The 14,875-nt window shown below is 50.4% G+C and overlaps 7 protein-coding genes across 8 annotated transcripts; 4 read left to right on the forward strand and 3 right to left on the reverse strand.

The window, feature by feature from the left end:
* Positions 1–383: 383 nt before the first annotated feature.
* On the forward strand, positions 384–2,227 carry PV10_09177 (uncharacterized protein; the record flags this gene model as incomplete). Its single annotated transcript, XM_016374301.1, has 5 exons — positions 384–447; positions 514–909; positions 978–1,212; positions 1,260–1,629; positions 1,682–2,227. The coding sequence occupies 5 exons, from the start codon at positions 384–386 to the stop codon at positions 2,225–2,227; spliced, it is 1,611 nt and encodes a 536-aa protein (XP_016219572.1).
* A 617-nt stretch (positions 2,228–2,844) lies between these two features.
* PV10_09178 (uncharacterized protein) lies at positions 2,845–3,522 on the forward strand (the record flags this gene model as incomplete). Its single annotated transcript, XM_016374302.1, has 1 exon — positions 2,845–3,522. One exon carries the CDS (start codon positions 2,845–2,847, stop codon positions 3,520–3,522), a length of 678 nt encoding a protein of 225 aa, XP_016219573.1.
* A 323-nt stretch (positions 3,523–3,845) lies between these two features.
* On the forward strand, positions 3,846–5,492 carry PV10_09179 (uncharacterized protein). The gene is made up of 2 exons (XM_016374303.1): positions 3,846–4,702; positions 4,835–5,492. The coding sequence occupies exons 1-2, from the start codon at positions 4,111–4,113 to the stop codon at positions 5,329–5,331; spliced, it is 1,089 nt and encodes a 362-aa protein (XP_016219574.1). The 5' UTR covers positions 3,846–4,110; the 3' UTR covers positions 5,332–5,492.
* PV10_09180 (uncharacterized protein) lies at positions 4,619–7,344 on the reverse strand. The gene is made up of 3 exons (XM_016374304.1): positions 6,886–7,344; positions 5,856–6,829; positions 4,619–5,757 (listed from the first exon to the last, which is right to left on the reverse strand). Exons 1-3 carry the CDS (start codon positions 6,920–6,922, stop codon positions 5,575–5,577), a joined length of 1,194 nt encoding a protein of 397 aa, XP_016219575.1. The 5' UTR covers positions 6,923–7,344; the 3' UTR covers positions 4,619–5,574.
* Positions 7,345–7,453: 109 nt separating this feature from the next.
* PV10_09181 lies at positions 7,454–9,260 on the reverse strand. 2 transcript variants are annotated; one of them, XM_016374305.1, is made up of 4 exons: positions 8,597–9,260; positions 8,484–8,536; positions 8,268–8,422; positions 7,454–8,217 (listed from the first exon to the last, which is right to left on the reverse strand). In XM_016374305.1, exons 1-4 carry the CDS (start codon positions 8,754–8,756, stop codon positions 7,764–7,766), a joined length of 822 nt encoding a protein of 273 aa, XP_016219576.1. In that variant the 5' UTR covers positions 8,757–9,260; the 3' UTR covers positions 7,454–7,763. The 2 variants fall into 2 exon arrangements, with proteins under 2 accessions (XP_016219576.1, XP_016219577.1); XM_016374306.1 differs by having other exon boundaries at positions 8,268–8,536.
* A 678-nt stretch (positions 9,261–9,938) lies between these two features.
* On the reverse strand, positions 9,939–12,118 carry PV10_09182 (uncharacterized protein; the record flags this gene model as incomplete). Its single annotated transcript, XM_016374307.1, has 9 exons — positions 9,939–10,303; positions 10,356–10,517; positions 10,572–10,686; positions 10,754–10,834; positions 10,892–10,994; positions 11,102–11,313; positions 11,378–11,499; positions 11,553–11,898; positions 11,983–12,118. 9 exons carry the CDS (start codon positions 12,116–12,118, stop codon positions 10,072–10,074), a joined length of 1,509 nt encoding a protein of 502 aa, XP_016219578.1. The 3' UTR covers positions 9,939–10,071.
* Positions 12,119–12,749: 631 nt separating this feature from the next.
* On the forward strand, positions 12,750–14,071 carry PV10_09183 (uncharacterized protein). The gene is made up of 2 exons (XM_016374308.1): positions 12,750–13,012; positions 13,126–14,071. The coding sequence occupies exons 1-2, from the start codon at positions 12,874–12,876 to the stop codon at positions 13,785–13,787; spliced, it is 801 nt and encodes a 266-aa protein (XP_016219579.1). The 5' UTR covers positions 12,750–12,873; the 3' UTR covers positions 13,788–14,071.
* The last annotated feature ends 804 nt before the right edge of the window (positions 14,072–14,875 follow it).

The following is a 14,875-nucleotide window of genomic DNA, read 5'->3' on the forward strand; positions in this document are numbered from 1 at the left end:
CCGTGAGACAATAAATAGCCATTGAAAGATTTCATATCAAGATCCATCTCATGGGCCTTATCAGGGTTAAGAGAGATCATGTCCTTAGCCACACGTTTGCCTGCCGAGAGGCCTACACCGACCCAGACATTAATTTTGACTTCGCAGCCGGCACCGACGAGCAATGCTTGTTCCAAGTACCTGTGCCAATCAGGTTGACTCGACTACCATGCTTATTTGAGTGTCGGCACTCTTGTGGAACCAAACGTCGTCATCAGGCTTTCTCAACCTGCACCCTCACTTTGTTGGACGAAAGAACTTCTAAGTAATAAAGCATCACACAGGATGCGGTCGCAGCATTATGCCGTGATGCTTAGATAGAACAAGACTCTGCACTATCCATCATGCAAAGATTAAGCTCGTTCGCGCGGTCACTTAGTGGGGGTGGGAAGACTAATGGAACCGCGAGTGAGTTCCCATCGTCGAAGAGGTTTTGGGGTTGATATTTACAGACACACTCACATTTCTTCATAGACTCAGACTCGATTCCACAAAATCAAACAATATTTCAAGGGTTTGAATGGCATCTGCCCGGTCCCGAGAAGCCAGAGCAACCCTCCCACTGGACTCTTCTCAAACAACTTTTACCCCATCTGTCCGCACTAGGTGTATCTCACATATGGTTACCGCCAGGTTGTAAATCAACCAACGTCCACGACAATGGGTACGGCATTTACGATCTGTGGGATTTAGGTGAATTTGAAGCCAAAGGTAGCCGCCGAACCAAATGGGGAGTTCGCAAGGAATTGGACGATCTTTGCAAGGAAGCCAATTGCCTCGGTATCGCGGTTCTTTGGGACGCGGTCTTGAATCACAAGGCCGCTGCAGATGGCAAAGAGACCTCAAATGGAATCAAAGTGGATCCTCGAGGTGAGTACCTACTCCCTCTTCATGATTTTGTGTCCGGCGAGCAACGATCGACTAAATCACTTATGCAGATAGAAACAGGCATATCTCTCCCCAAAAGGAGCTCGAGACTTGGACGTCCTTCGATTTCCCTGCTCGTGAAAATCAATATTCCAACATGAAATATAATTGGAAGCACTTTTCTGGAGTGGACTATGACTCCCGCACCAAGGACCATGGCATATTTAGGTTTGTTGAGAAAGGCGAACATGGAAACACCGAATGGGCGCAAGATGTAAGCCACGAGCTGGGAAACTACGACTATCTGTATGCCACCCCTTAGATCCTCAACCAGTCTCTTAATTGTCTTCTAGGATGTTCGCCGACCTGGACCACTCGCATCCAGAGGTCCGCAAGGACATATTTGATTGGGGAACTTGGATTACCTCCGCTCTGGGCCTGGGAGGCATGCGTTTGGATGCAATCAAACATTACTCCTTGTCCTTTCTAATTGATTTGATCTCGCACTTGGACCTTCAAAACAAGGATTTGTTCTTTGTAGGTGAATATTGGGTGGCCGACTCGAAAATTCTTCAAAACGTCTTGCGAGCATTCAATGGTCGAATCAGCCTTTTCGACGTCCAACTGGTGTACAACTTGAGTGACTATTCACAAGGCCGCAATACCGATCTAAGGAGACTATTGGAAGGGTCTCTATCAGAGCTGGATCCCCAACATGCTGTGGTAAGTCTCCGCTTCTACATCATTCGCACGCCCGGCTTGACAATATTCTTAGACCTTTGTTGCAAATCATGATACCCAGGAATCCCAATCACTGGCTGCGCCCGTCGACGAGTGGTTCGTCCCGTTGGCATACTCTTTGATTCTTCTCAGGCAAAATTGCGGGATTCCGTGTGTATTCTGGGGCGATGTATTCGGCATCAATGGCCCAAGGCCTCGATTGCCGGCGTGTGGTGGTAAACTAGCTCGCTTGATTGCCGCCAGGAAGCTGTATGCGTACGGTGCGCAAATTGATTACTTCGACTCCGTAGATTGTATTGGCTGGACGAGGATGGGGCATCCTTCAAAAGCAAACGGGGCTGGTCTCGCTGTTATTATGACTAATAGTTGGGATAGGAGGACGAAGCGGATGAGTGTAGGCCCAGGACACGCAGGCCAGAGTTGGAGGGATATCCTTGGTTGGGAAGATCGATCTGTATTGATAGATGGGAAAGGCTACGGAGTATTTCCAGTTGGTCACCGATCTGTTGGCGTCTGGACTGATGAGCGGGCAACGGGCTTCGACAAGTTGAAGGAGTTCGTATTTCCTCGGGTCGTATAGAGAAGTTCTGATGTGCAGCATCAAAGACCTATGGCATCTTGTATGATTTTATATGTCAATTTTCTATTAAATTTTTGATAACGTCCGAATGTGATTGATATTTGAGAACGGAAGTCTGTGTGGAGCAGAGATCGCTTTGTATTGATGTTGCTGGATTAGCCGAATAACGTTTCGGTCTGATCAGCATTCCTTTGTCGTTCAAAATTCATCCATGCCCTTCAATCTCGACTGGTGTATGAGCAGGCCGTTCAAGCCCATTTAAGTGCCAAAAGTTGATGAACAGTTGAAAGTTTGGTTGCAAACATACGAAAGGACATGCACAGTTATATAGCGTAGGTCACCGAAGTACATTAGACTGTACCCATAACAGCGCTCCCTCATGTGTCTTTATCTGGAGCCTTTGTCTCGAACTTGTAACAATGCGATGTAGAATTTGATGGAAGACCGTCTCGTTATCTTCTGGGTGGACCACGTGCGGGGAATGCCAGATCTCGACATTCAACCTCGGGAAAAGGAGAGTGAATATAAATACAGGTATGTCGTTCACAGGCCTACGAAGCGAGTTGTAGGATTTCAAGAATCTTGAACCCGGCCTTGTCACAAAAACCTTGTTCACTATGGCGCCGAAACTGTATACGATGATAGAATCTGGCAACAGCTACAAGGTTCGCCTACTGGCTGCCTTGCTCTCGATAGACCTGGAACAGGTGGAGATCGACCTTGCCAATGGTCAGCATCGCACCCCAGAGTTTCTCTCTATCAACCCCCGAGGGGAAGTGCCTACATTGGTAGATGGTGACGAGACGTTCACAGACTCAGCAGCCATCCTGGTATACCTCGCAGGAACATACCCAGACAAGAAATCTTCGAGGCAAGCACCATCCACTTACTGGTCAGCGGACATCACCGAGCAAGCCAAGATTGTGGACTGGCTGGCATTTGCAGCAAGCTGGGTCCAATATGGGGTTTTCACTGCGCGAGGTATAGTGTCCTTCCAGGGGACATATAATGGGATCGGGTCAAAAGTGCGAGAAGGGGCTCTCGAGGAGGCCACCGCTCGCGGGCACAAGTCTCTCGAGATCCTACAGAAAAAGTTGGAAAAGGAGGACTGGCTAGCACTCAAGAGGCCCACGATCGCAGATGTTGCGGTATTTGTGTATGTGGCCCTGGCCCCTATGGGAGATATATCGTTGGAACCTTACCCGGCAGTGTTGGCGTGGATTGCCCGGATCAAAAGTTTGCCAGGGTTCATACCAATACAAGGCTTGGAAGATCCTCTTTACCGCCGGCGATGAGACTTTCCAGCTAGATCTCATTGGGCATTGTGTTGACCTGGTGGTGGAGGTTGATATGAAAGACTACCTATATACCTTGTGTTGCGTTCAGGAACACGTGTCGAATAGAGTTGTTTCGGGACCTCTGACACTGCTGGATCCTCCCGCTCTTAAAACGGTAATGGATTGATTCCGCGTAAGTCCCTTAACGGACGAGGGGGCTTGGCACTCCAACACGGCATGAGGGGCGCCGTCCACCAAACGGCAAGCACCAACCCAGAAATAATTGGCACCGACAAAAAATTAGATCCAAGCTCATGCCCCATTGACCCTTGACGCGTTAATGTGTGTACAGTACAGAACAGAAATAGAGAGAATTGAGTACCATTGTTCAGATCCTGGTCTTTTGACGCGATTGTGATCATCGAGAGGGCCTCCTTTTTCTCTGATCTTGCATCAATCCATTCTTCCGTCCCATTGCTTGAAGTACTGCAACTTTTGATCGACCGTTGAAGATTCTCCATACAACATAACAGGGTACAACCTCGCACATCGGTCCAGGACAACAGCAATAACCCTCAGTACTATCTACTAACGCACATCCTAGCCATGGACGACACAGACAACCAACCTTCCACTCCGACCAGCCAGAGTCGTCCACGACAACCCCCACCATCGTGGCGATCAACCGCCTCGAAAAACTGGCGTCTTAAGGACGACTCCCCACGCGTCGAGCCACCACAGCGTTCGTCCCGAGGAGGCCTCAATGCTGGTCGTGGTGGCCGAGATAGGGAGGATGGTTCGTCCCACCAGGACTACACCTCACCGAATTCCCCAAGCGTGGACGACGGCAACTCTGGTTCCCGCCTGTATGTTGGCAACCTCCTCTACTCGGCACAGAAGTCCGACATGGTCACATTATTCTCATCGGCCGGATTCCGTGATGTTACGGTCAGCATCTCCACCGACCCCTTCACAGGAAGGAATCCGAGCTACTGCTTCGTTGACGTGGAGAGTTCCGACGAGGCGAGAAGAGCCATTGATGAGTTGAACGGTGTTGAGGTCCTAGGCAGGAGGGTTAGAGTCTCACCTGGCGTCGGCAGGAAGAGCAATGCTGGCCAGGATGGTGATGGGGCTAAGGAAAGTCGCATCAAGACCTATGATCCACGAGGCTTTGGGAGGGAAGAGAGGGGTGAGCGAAGTAAGTTTGGCGTCCTTTATGTTCTGATCTCGGTCTTCCAATTCCTTGGCTGTTGGCCGCGTTGCACGAATTGATACGCTCAACGACTGAGTGTAACGAATGAACTCCTCTAATCCCACATGCACTATCTAGACCAAGACTACAAGCCATCCTTTGATCGCTGGAATCGCAATGACGCACAATCACACTGGACAACACCCCAAACTGAAGGGCGGCGGCTGTACATTGGCAACCTTCCTCGGATCGAACCGCAGTCGGCACTCGACTCAGAGATCCAGACACTGTTCGCCACCTACTTGCCAAACGACAAGATTGTGCCGCAAGCAGTGTCCAAGCTTCTCTCTCCCCATCCTTCCAAAATTGTGGAGCCCGGCAACCATTACTACACATTTGTCGATCTAGAGAGGGCCGAGGACGTTGATGTGGTGATCGCGGGGCTGGACGGTCAAGAGGGCAGCTGGGGACCTGGCGGAATCCGCGTCAACAAAGCCCGCGATCGCGAGAGGAGGGATACCCCAACTGGCGACGGCACCGACAGGAGAGAGCGCAAAGTGGTTAGAGAACAAGGCCTGAGCAGAGATGGGCAGGAGAGAAGAGGATTTGGTGGCGGCAGTTGGAGACGGGACTGAGTGCAGACAGGATTTCTTTGGTCAATAGCGACAACAGCGACAACAGCGTCAATGGCGCTATAATCTCGTATGCATAGTGTGTCCCACATGTTGATTATACCAAGCAGGTTGAGATAGAACCACTCTGTCGTCTGTCGTGGGATTATGACATTTGCACCAGGACCTTGTCTCCAGGCGATGCGTCGATGCCTTGTTCCTGCTTAATAGACCTTCTCGGGCTTTCGCTGGGTTTGCGAGCCACAGCTACTGCTTCTCGGTCAACTTGACCGGATATTCAGTACTCTCAATGCTCGGGGGATAAACCAGGCCCCCTTGTCTTCTCGCTTCATCCATGATCTCCATGATCAGGATGCTTTCAGCCCACGGCATGGTCTCGGATTCAAGGGCTCCCGACAGTAAGCTGCGGGCTGCGGCATCCGCTTCATACTGTGCGTCGTATCAGACATGTTAGCGGTGGCTCTTGTTGCATACAAAGCGAGAGACGTGGTCCGATTGGACGTTTGAGTCGAGTGAATGTGACCTACCATCATGCCATGGGCACCACCTTCAAATTCAAATCTTCTGTCGAGAACGTCTGATGCGGGGCCCTTTTTGATCAGGCGATACCGCGTCGGGCGATAGATCGGCCCAAAGACCTGAAGTTCGCCCTGTTCGCCCTGGATCCGCACAGCAGGGACTTCAATGTCGCCTTGTTCCTCCACAAATGGGCGTCCGGGGTCATCGCTGATACGGAGAGCGGTGGTGGCAACAGCGTGGGCCTTTCTTTTCCCTGTGGGTGTCGAGTAGGGGAATTCGAGTAGTATCAAGGTGGATTCATCGGCGCCAGTCCGGGGTTCGGGGGTCATGGCGGTGCCAACGACGGTGGGGCGGGCGCGGGCCTTGAACTCTTCGGGAAGGGTGTGATACAGGGCCTGAAAAACCCAGGTGAGTGAGTAAATACCCAAATCGAGCAATGCACCCCCAGCCAAATCCAGGTTGATCATCCTGGAACTCAGGCTAAAATCCTTGTCTGCGCCGATGCTCATATCGGCCGTCACACGCAAGACCTCTCCGATGTCACCTCCAGTGATGTGTTTTCTCACTGCGATGCTGAGGGGGAAATATCGTGTCCAGACAGCTTCCATGAAGAACAACTTCCTTTGCTTAGCCGTTTCGTACAAGATCTTGGCCTGGGAAGCATTGACTGTCAGGGCCTTTTCGCACAAGACAGGTTTATCGTGCTCCAGGCATAGCATCGCATTTTGGTAATGATGCGAATGGGGTGTGGCTATGTAGACAATGTCAATATTGGGGTCCTTGACGAGTTCCTCATATGAGGCATAAGGTGTTGGGTGGGAGGACTGGGAGGGAGTGACCACATCTGCGATGAAGCTTTGGGCTGAAGACAAGGAGGAGGAAGATGCCACGGCGACAACGGTGTGTAAGATGTCAGTCACATTCCGAGTGTCGGGGGGTGTTAGAAGGTCTTTTGTAAATGTTCTGGCGATTCCTCCCGTGGCTGAGGTCGTCAGTAGAGCACGCAGACAGGCACAAGCAAGAGATGACTGATCGTACCTAAGATGCCCCACCGCACAGTCTTGGGCGAGGGCATAATGAGGCTGTTAGGTCGGGTAGGTAAGAGGGAGACAATTCACACAAGAGGTTAAAGGACCACAACCTATGGGAACCAGCAGATGGGACACATTAGGCTTCTTGTATAGAAATCCATGAAGTGAGGGGGGGAATTTCTTCGAGAATATGGTGAGTCGTGACGCGGGGAAGCGCAGTCTGTACAAGGCGGCATGCCATGACTGGAGGGACGTTGCTTGACGGCTTTGACAGAAGGTCCATAACTGCCGAAATTCAGCCTGATATCCGGGCCAATGTTTCTGTCTGCATCAAGGGGTCAACCGTCACCAACGGATCTTCGTGTCAATTGAACCATGCACGCCATGTCACCACAGTCTGGCAAAGTACTCGGTAATGTACCTTTACCTCAGTATGACGGCGTCATATGTTGACACGCATGCAGGCATGCAGCAGACCGAGCCAAGCCTGGCATCGCCTGGTATGGTAGGTTCGTCACGTGAGCATCACCGACGGTGCACTCAGAATAAAAAAATAGAATTGGAACTTGGAGCCATGCTGGAGATTATCTTGTTCTTTTGGTATTCGTCCCTCGCTATGGGTGCAAGCTATATACTCGAGTCAGGAAACTTTTGTCGCGAGGTTCCACTCACCGATGCAGATTTTGGCCTTCCCAAAACCCAGTATCTTTTACACATGCAGACATTGACAATTCGATTGTCCTGAACCTCGTCGAAAAGTCATCCTGGACCAAAACATGAGCATGTCTTGGCCGTCATTCGCTGATCCTCGTCAGTGGCTCAAAGCAATCAAAGAGACTGCGACCACCGTGCCATTCAGACAAGTCATTGTCCTCCCATATGCATCTACCGTAGACCAATCTTGCTAAGGATCTTGCTCGAGGAGGATCCCGTGGAATCACCAAACACGCCCAAGATGCTCTTCCAAACTTGTGCGGGTTCCTGGCTCGCATCGATACCAGACCAGATGCCCTTGGTCTTGTAATATCCGACGACCGGAGTTGTTTGGGCATGGTAGGTGCCCAGTCTCTTCTGCAGGGTTTCTGCGTTGTCGTCGGATCGTTGGATCAGGGGCTCGCCAGTAATGTCATCGGTCATGGGCTGCTTCGGTGGGTTGAAGACTTTGTGGTAGGATCGGCCGGACGCGGGATGGACTAAACGGCCCGTGATACGGGATACAAGCAGACCATCATCGATTTGAAGCTCGATGGCATGTTTGAGCGGCTTATTTTCGGCGTTGAGCATGCTATCGAGGCCTTCAGCTTGAGCGACGGTGCGAGGGAAGCCATCCAGGATAAAACTAGTGCGTGTCAGTGTTGACGTTTGGGCTGTGGTCAGGGATGATCTCACCCATTGGCGCATTCTCTATTGGTATCGAGCTCGTTCTTGATCATGTTGATCATGATATCGTCGCTGACCAGACCACCTTGATCCATGATCTTTTTAGCTTCCCGACCAAGAGGAGTCTTTTTGGCGACCTGGGCTCGCAGCATATCTCCGGTGGCCTGCAGGTAGAAATATGAATTAATGGGAATTGGCCGCACACAGGCATTGAGATGGACATACCAAGTGGCAGACGCAGTACTTGTCTTTGATCTTGGGAGCTTGAGTGCCCTTGCCTGTGAACTCAGGGTCAGTGAACGCGCAGTGAAGGGAATGCAAGGACAACAATGGCTTACCAGCACCCGGTGGACCGATGAGGATCATGCGCATGGACTCGGAGATGGATGGTTTGCTCTCGCCAGTCTTTAGAGAGTGTTCAAGCCTTTTGACTCTTTCTTCCAACTGGTGATATTGGTCCTTCAGGTCGTTGAACTTTTCATCGGTGATGGGGGCCATGATGTCGGTGGTGAGGAGAGGTGCAAGACCGGACCAAGGTCAAGAACGCGGTGTGGAGGTGACGGGGTGGTGAGAGGAGATGGACGACAGGAGTTGAAAGGAGAAGAGGAGTAGGTAGGACGAATTTGTTGAGGTTGTTGAGGCTGGTTGGTTTTGTGGTGAATGTAGGAGTAGGATGTAGGTAGCTAAGGTACTTGGAGGTAAAGGTAGCTAAGTAGTGTATACCTAGGCAGTTGCGGTGGAAGGTGCAGGAGATGCAGCCACGAAGCTCGACAATCTACGAGGAAGTATGGGCTGCCAGGAACGGATAGGGCAACTGGCAGGCTACTTAGGTACTTGGTAGCGAACCTGGTGCGATGATTCTAGCAAGAGTACCGAGTCTACGAACTTCAGGTATTCAAGATTCGGTTACTAAAAGGTCTCGGTCAAGCTCTTCTCTCCTTCTCCGCAGGTCCGGTCACAGACATCCAAGGCAAAGACTCGGTGTAGAACGCCAAGACCTGTACAGAAACAGTCCTGTTGCTCTGTTGCCCTGTTGCCCATTTGCCCATCCTTTTTTGGGGCTGGGAGCACCCGAGGGAGCAACCAAGTACCAACGCCCCCTACGGCCTGCCACCTTACCCACCCGTTAGCACCTCCTGACGTGCCTGGCTGCCTGGCTGCCTACCTACCTACCTTAGGTACCTATAGCCACTCCCCGAAGAAAGTCTTGTGCCCCTGTGGCCCCTGTACGGGAACTCTCAGGTACCTGAGTGTCTGGTTTCTCTCCTCTTGTCCCACATCTCCACCCACGCTTCTGAAGGAATTTGTGTCTCTCAAGTCTGCAGAATGACCTCACTCATCCGCTGACGGCGCCTCGTTGTCGTCCTGGACCTCGGCCAAATGGGGGTCCAACTACTACCAACCAGATCCGCCAGGTCATCTCTCCGATTCTTTCTCTTTGCTCAGCTTTTCCACTGGCTTGCCACCACTCCATCCCTTAGATGGCCGAGAGCTGTCTACCACGTGCCACCGATCAACACAGCCAACAAGAGTCCTAAACAAAGACCCGAGAACAGTCCGGGAGTCGTTTAGATCAGAGTCAACCAAGTAACCTACAAGATTTAAACGTGATTAGGCTTTGTTACTCGAATGTTTTTGATACCCACCAGCCACAAAAAATCTCGGGAATAAACCCGTCGCATCCAATACGGTGACTGGAAGTGAAAACAACTCAACGTCCAGCGTCAATTTGCCTCCCCAAACGTCCCTTTCTCCCAACGCAACAAGCGCCTCATGAGGCCTTCTCCATCTCTGCCTCAATCTTGCCGACTCTTCATGTAGATTCGTCCTTCAACTTGCTCTCAACCTCAACCCGTTCAATCTCTTGATCTTCTTGCTTCTCCACAATTCCTCGTCCGTCACTTGTCATGTGTAACGCAACGCCGTCATTGAACAATACCCCCATCTCCTCGATTGGCAGCCCTTTGGTCTCAGGGACGTAGAAAAATGCTATCACTCCACACACGATGCTGCAGCCCATGTAAATCAGGTACATGCCCCACTTACTATACCTTGGTCAACATGTATCTCAGCCATACCACCAGAGTTGAGACTTACATTTCACGAAAGGCTCTCGGACCTGGCGTTGAAAAGGTGATGAAGCCCACAAAATATGCAAACATGCTCAATCCAATTCCTTTGGCGCGCAGATTCGTGGGGAAGATCTCAGCGCACCACACGAATGAAGGCGCGTCAATGAATTGGTAGAGCACAATGAACCTGTCCATATCAGCTTAGTGTCATCTTCTACGTCGTCAAGTAAATCATGCGTACAAAAAGATGAAGGCTACGGCTGCTCCACCGGCCGCCTTATTACCACTGTTAAGATATTCTCGCTGCAACAATGCCTCGATGATGAGATTGACCGCGAGCACCGGAAACCCGATAACTAGAAGATGATTCAACTTCAGCACAAAAATCCACTATACCACCTCATTTCCCATTGCTTGACTTACTGAAAAGCTGACGCCGGCCAAAGCGGTCCATGACAAAACAAGCATAAATCGCAGCAGCCGTTCCAACCACAGCATAGATGCCTGGAGATCAAACGTCAACCTATGATACTATACCCCCTTCCACTGAAAATCACTCACCATATAGGAGAAGTGGAAGTATGCCTGTTAGGCCAAGATCGGCAAATATAACAACGAGATAATTGGCTATGCCATTGACCTGAGCCCTCGAGTTAGCCAATGCCTCGAGAATCAGCATGAATAACACATACACCTGTTGCTTGAGAAGAAAACCTATCCATCGTCAGTTCTCCTCTTCCATCCACACATTAACACTTACATGATGAACACCACAAGCAAGGACCTGCGTCTCCACGATGGCTTTGTGAACATAGTGATATAGCCTGACTTTTGCTCTTTGTCGATTTCAACCTGTGCCTTGATTTGCACAAACTCAGCATACGCCGCTGCGTTATTTAGGTCGCTTGGGTCATTGTGGAGACGTTCAATGACTTTGAGAGCGGCCTCGGCTTGTCCAACCCAGCAGAGATACCGAGGCGATTCTATTCACGTCTCAGTCTGCTGGCTGGCGGGCATTCTTCCTCGATGATTGTGTAGAAGACCTACCAGGAACAAATGGCAGCCCAAGCAGTAGACCCAGCGGGCCTACAGCTGCTAGTGCCAACGGTAGACGCCATTGGAGAGTCGGATTCGTCGAATAATATGTCCCCACTGAGACAAACGCGACGCTGTATCATCTCGTCAGCTAGAATTGCGGCTTGGATGTGTCAGGAGCCAGTACACGCAATATCCCACTCCGAATCCCATGACGGTCATGCCGCTGATGATACCACGACAGTGAGGTGGAGACACCTCTGTTAGATAGAGCGGCACGAGACAAATCAACATGCCCAGACCAAACCCGTGGATGACCCTGATGGTCAACAGCATAGAAATGTAGGGCGAGCCTGCGGTCCAGGCAGCTCCAATGCAAGACAACAATGCCGACATCGCCAACGACTTCTTCCGTCCGAATCGATCAGCCAGCCAGGCCTGTGATATGGCACCAAAGGCAGCCCCAGCCGCGAACAGTGCATTGATCGCACCTAGGATACTGTATTCCTGGATCAGCACATTGATCAAAGTCACTGTGACCTATCATACTTCGCCGTGTACCGGCTGGTCGCTGCGAGTGTGAGCCTGCGTTCATCTGCCAAAGTTCAGCGACTTACGATCCAGCTTCATATCAAGATAGAATCCAGGCTGGCCGATGGAGGTGATGAATACTCCGAAACCATAGCCATAACCAAAGGTTCCAATGGCCACTATGGCACCGATGCCAACGTTATATGGGGTTAATTTCGCCATGCTGTTCAGCCAGTTTGATGGATACAGGAAGCATTGTCATCGACTCTATGGATGCTGTTTATATAGAGAAAGGGGGGGATGGGGATAAGCGAAGCCTTACCGACACAATCTGAGGTCTAACACAATGTCTTACCATGTTCCCCGGTGCCTTGAATCATTTTCTATAACATGGCACTCTAAATGACTTTACACCAAAACAGTCTCCCCACGGGGCAGAAGTGCCTATCCAGAGCCGAAAGGCGGGATCCAATCATTCATCGTCTCGCAAAATGTCCTGGTACAGATACGAGAACTAACCATGTTGGTGTCATTGAATTAAGTCACCCGCCAATGGCGGTGAAAATCCTGTGAGGGGAGGGTTTTAGTCGAACTCCAAATTCTGACAAATTCCTCATTGGAAGACGATGATGCGAACCTTAAGGGCCCCTCGTTTACGTCTGAATAGACTCTTCTGAGCAAGCCCCCAGGCGCCGTTCATTAGCCTGTGTTTTGAGTATTTATCAGAAAATAGTACTTTACGATAGAAACCCCGCGCAAAGCTTTTCGAAACATGGCATTTACCATTGTACAATGTCCACCTTCAAATAACTGCATTTAATGCGCACGGCTGACTAAAGGACTTTCAAGGCATCAGGAATTAGTTCCTAGGCTGGACCAGTGTCATACCTAAATCCATGAACCAATTTCTTTGGGACGATCCCGTGTCTACATCTGCCCAAGCACACAATCTTTCTAGTCACGGGTGATGCGGTACAATGATTGGGTCAAACACTGAGGCCGGAAAAAGAAAACGAGGGCGACCTCAATTAGACGCTAAGCAAGATAAGTGGTATGGCGTTGAAGATCTCAGAGAGCGAAAGAGGATTCAAGACCGACTAGCTCAACGAGCGAGGAGTAAGTCTATTTCTTTTGTTTAACTCTAGAACAGCTGAGTGGCATGTCTGTCACAGCTGTAACCGATATTTGGACCGGGCTCGTTGGCTAACAGCTTTATGTTGACATGGTAGGAAAGAGAATTCATCCAGATCAACCTGCGAGCGAGATGTCACCACGCAAAGGCAGCGACAGTATCAAATCCACCCCTGCTAAGGATGCCGAGGCCCATGACGACGCAGAGGATGTATTTGCTTCCGAGGATAGGTTACCGGATGAATCACATACACTGCATGAACTGCTATCGTTCACGGATCAGTCAAGACTCACCATCAGCGGCTCGTGGGATAGCGCGAAGGTAATGCCCTGGCCTGTGTCGCGGCCGCCATCACAACTATTCACTACATCTATTGGTAGCGACCACTGGTATTTGTGCTGGCCAGCATGGTCTATTTACGCTGCGTTGTCGAGTCATGGCATGATCATGCGGACCTCGTGCCTTGACTGTACGTACGACGGAGTATCCTCGATTGATGACGGCAATATACCTGGAGCGTTAAAGCCATCACCATTGCAACTCTTAACCAAGCACCGGCGCTGGATTGATCGATTTCCATTCCCGCGTATGAGGGACAATATGATCTTGCTGAGCGAGGTTATCGATCTTGATCAGTTCTGCGCCGACTTGTTTGGTAGCGCAAGCTTCACCCTGAAGGACTCGCATCCCACTTGGGAGGCCACCAGTTGGATCGTGGGGCGAGAATTCGCCCAGAAATGGGGATACCTACTTCTATGAGGTTCGCTTTGAAAACTAGTTGTTGCTTCGAAGACGGATAATCAGGGCGCTGTTGACAGAGCTTCAAGTTGATGATCCATCATTTCCGACCTGCGCGAATCCAATACTGATTTAGAAAACAGTTGTGGGGCTTCTCAAAAGGGCTTGTGTAAGACTCGAGTTGCGCTGATTCAATTCCAGTGGGGTTGATCTTGAGACGTTTGGACTGCAACTCTCACGGGTTGTCACCGAGGGTTGGAGCACATGTGGGTGAGCTTCAAATTGGTCGCTCGGCCCCATGGTAGAGTTAGTTCTATGGAAAGCTAACCCCTGCTTTCCTCGTGGCGCAATAGCTCTATGACATGAGTGACACCTAGGGATGCAAAGCATGTACTCTGCTAGATCAGAAATCTGAATGTTTTTCAACACACCCGAACTACCTATCTTGCACAAGGTCGTGAATCGCGAACCATGCTCGCAGTAAGCACATCTTATGCAAACCTACCCATGTAGGACTGGGTTGCTGACTAAGTGGCCAAATTATGACGGGGCAGAAAGTTCGACATGATCTCTGAATTTGTCAGATTTTGACGCCATCATCTTGATAGATGGTTCAAGCACGAACCTATGCTACAGTGAACCCCACAGCGCGAAACCGCGCTCTGAGTAGCCTTTCAAGCCCATGCCCCTCAGACCCCTCGGCTGAGAGGCCCGAAAGGCTGTTGATGGTCATCCTCAGGCACACCAGGGATGAAATATTTTGACAAATCAATACCTAAGAAGGCGAGATTGCAATCTGCCTAACGTCAGCAAACATACTGTAGACAGTGATCTTGTTTGCCAGAGATATGGGTGGCCTCAGAGCCTGTATCTACCTGTAAGGTTCAGGTACTCTAAAAAGTAGATGGGCCGAGACTCTTCGGCTTTCGACCGCTTCGTCCGTGTTGACTCGACTCTTTTGAAGTGTCCCTCTACTTCTTTGGAGATTTGCCGCGGCTCAGTGGAGACATACCGTATCACAAACAGAACTGCGTAGCGTTGATGATAGATCGATCCTCTATACGACCTGCATGTGCACCTGGGTTTGAATGCACAAGATTTACGAAGCT

Source organism: Exophiala mesophila, assembly GCF_000836275.1.
Source record: "Exophiala mesophila strain CBS 40295 unplaced genomic scaffold supercont1.8, whole genome shotgun sequence".
Classification (NCBI taxonomy): Eukaryota; Fungi; Ascomycota; class Eurotiomycetes; order Chaetothyriales; family Herpotrichiellaceae; genus Exophiala; species Exophiala mesophila.

Coding starts and splice junctions, on each gene's coding strand:
- PV10_09183 (XM_016374308.1), top strand. CDS start 12,874: ATGATTGGGTCAAACACTGAGGCCGGAAAAAGAAAACGAGGGCGACCT. Junction 13,013..13,125: donor ACTAGCTCAACGAGCGAGGA/GTAAGTCTATTT, acceptor TTGACATGGTAG/GAAAGAGAATTCATCCAGAT.
- PV10_09180 (XM_016374304.1), bottom strand. CDS start 6,922: ATGCCCTCGCCCAAGACTGTGCGGTGGGGCATCTTAG. Junction 6,830..6,885: donor TGTGCGGTGGGGCATCTTAG/GTACGATCAGTC, acceptor TGACGACCTCAG/CCACGGGAGGAATCGCCAGA. Junction 5,758..5,855: donor GTGGTGCCCATGGCATGATG/GTAGGTCACATT, acceptor TACGACGCACAG/TATGAAGCGGATGCCGCAGC.
- PV10_09179 (XM_016374303.1), top strand. CDS start 4,111: ATGGACGACACAGACAACCAACCTTCCACTCCGACCAGCCAGAGTCGT. Junction 4,703..4,834: donor GGAAGAGAGGGGTGAGCGAA/GTAAGTTTGGCG, acceptor TGCACTATCTAG/ACCAAGACTACAAGCCATCC.
- PV10_09181 (XM_016374305.1), bottom strand. CDS start 8,756: ATGGCCCCCATCACCGATGAAAAGTTCAACGACCTGAAGGACCAATAT. Junction 8,537..8,596: donor CATCGGTCCACCGGGTGCTG/GTAAGCCATTGT, acceptor CTGAGTTCACAG/GCAAGGGCACTCAAGCTCCC. Junction 8,423..8,483: donor AGTACTGCGTCTGCCACTTG/GTATGTCCATCT, acceptor TTCTACCTGCAG/GCCACCGGAGATATGCTGCG.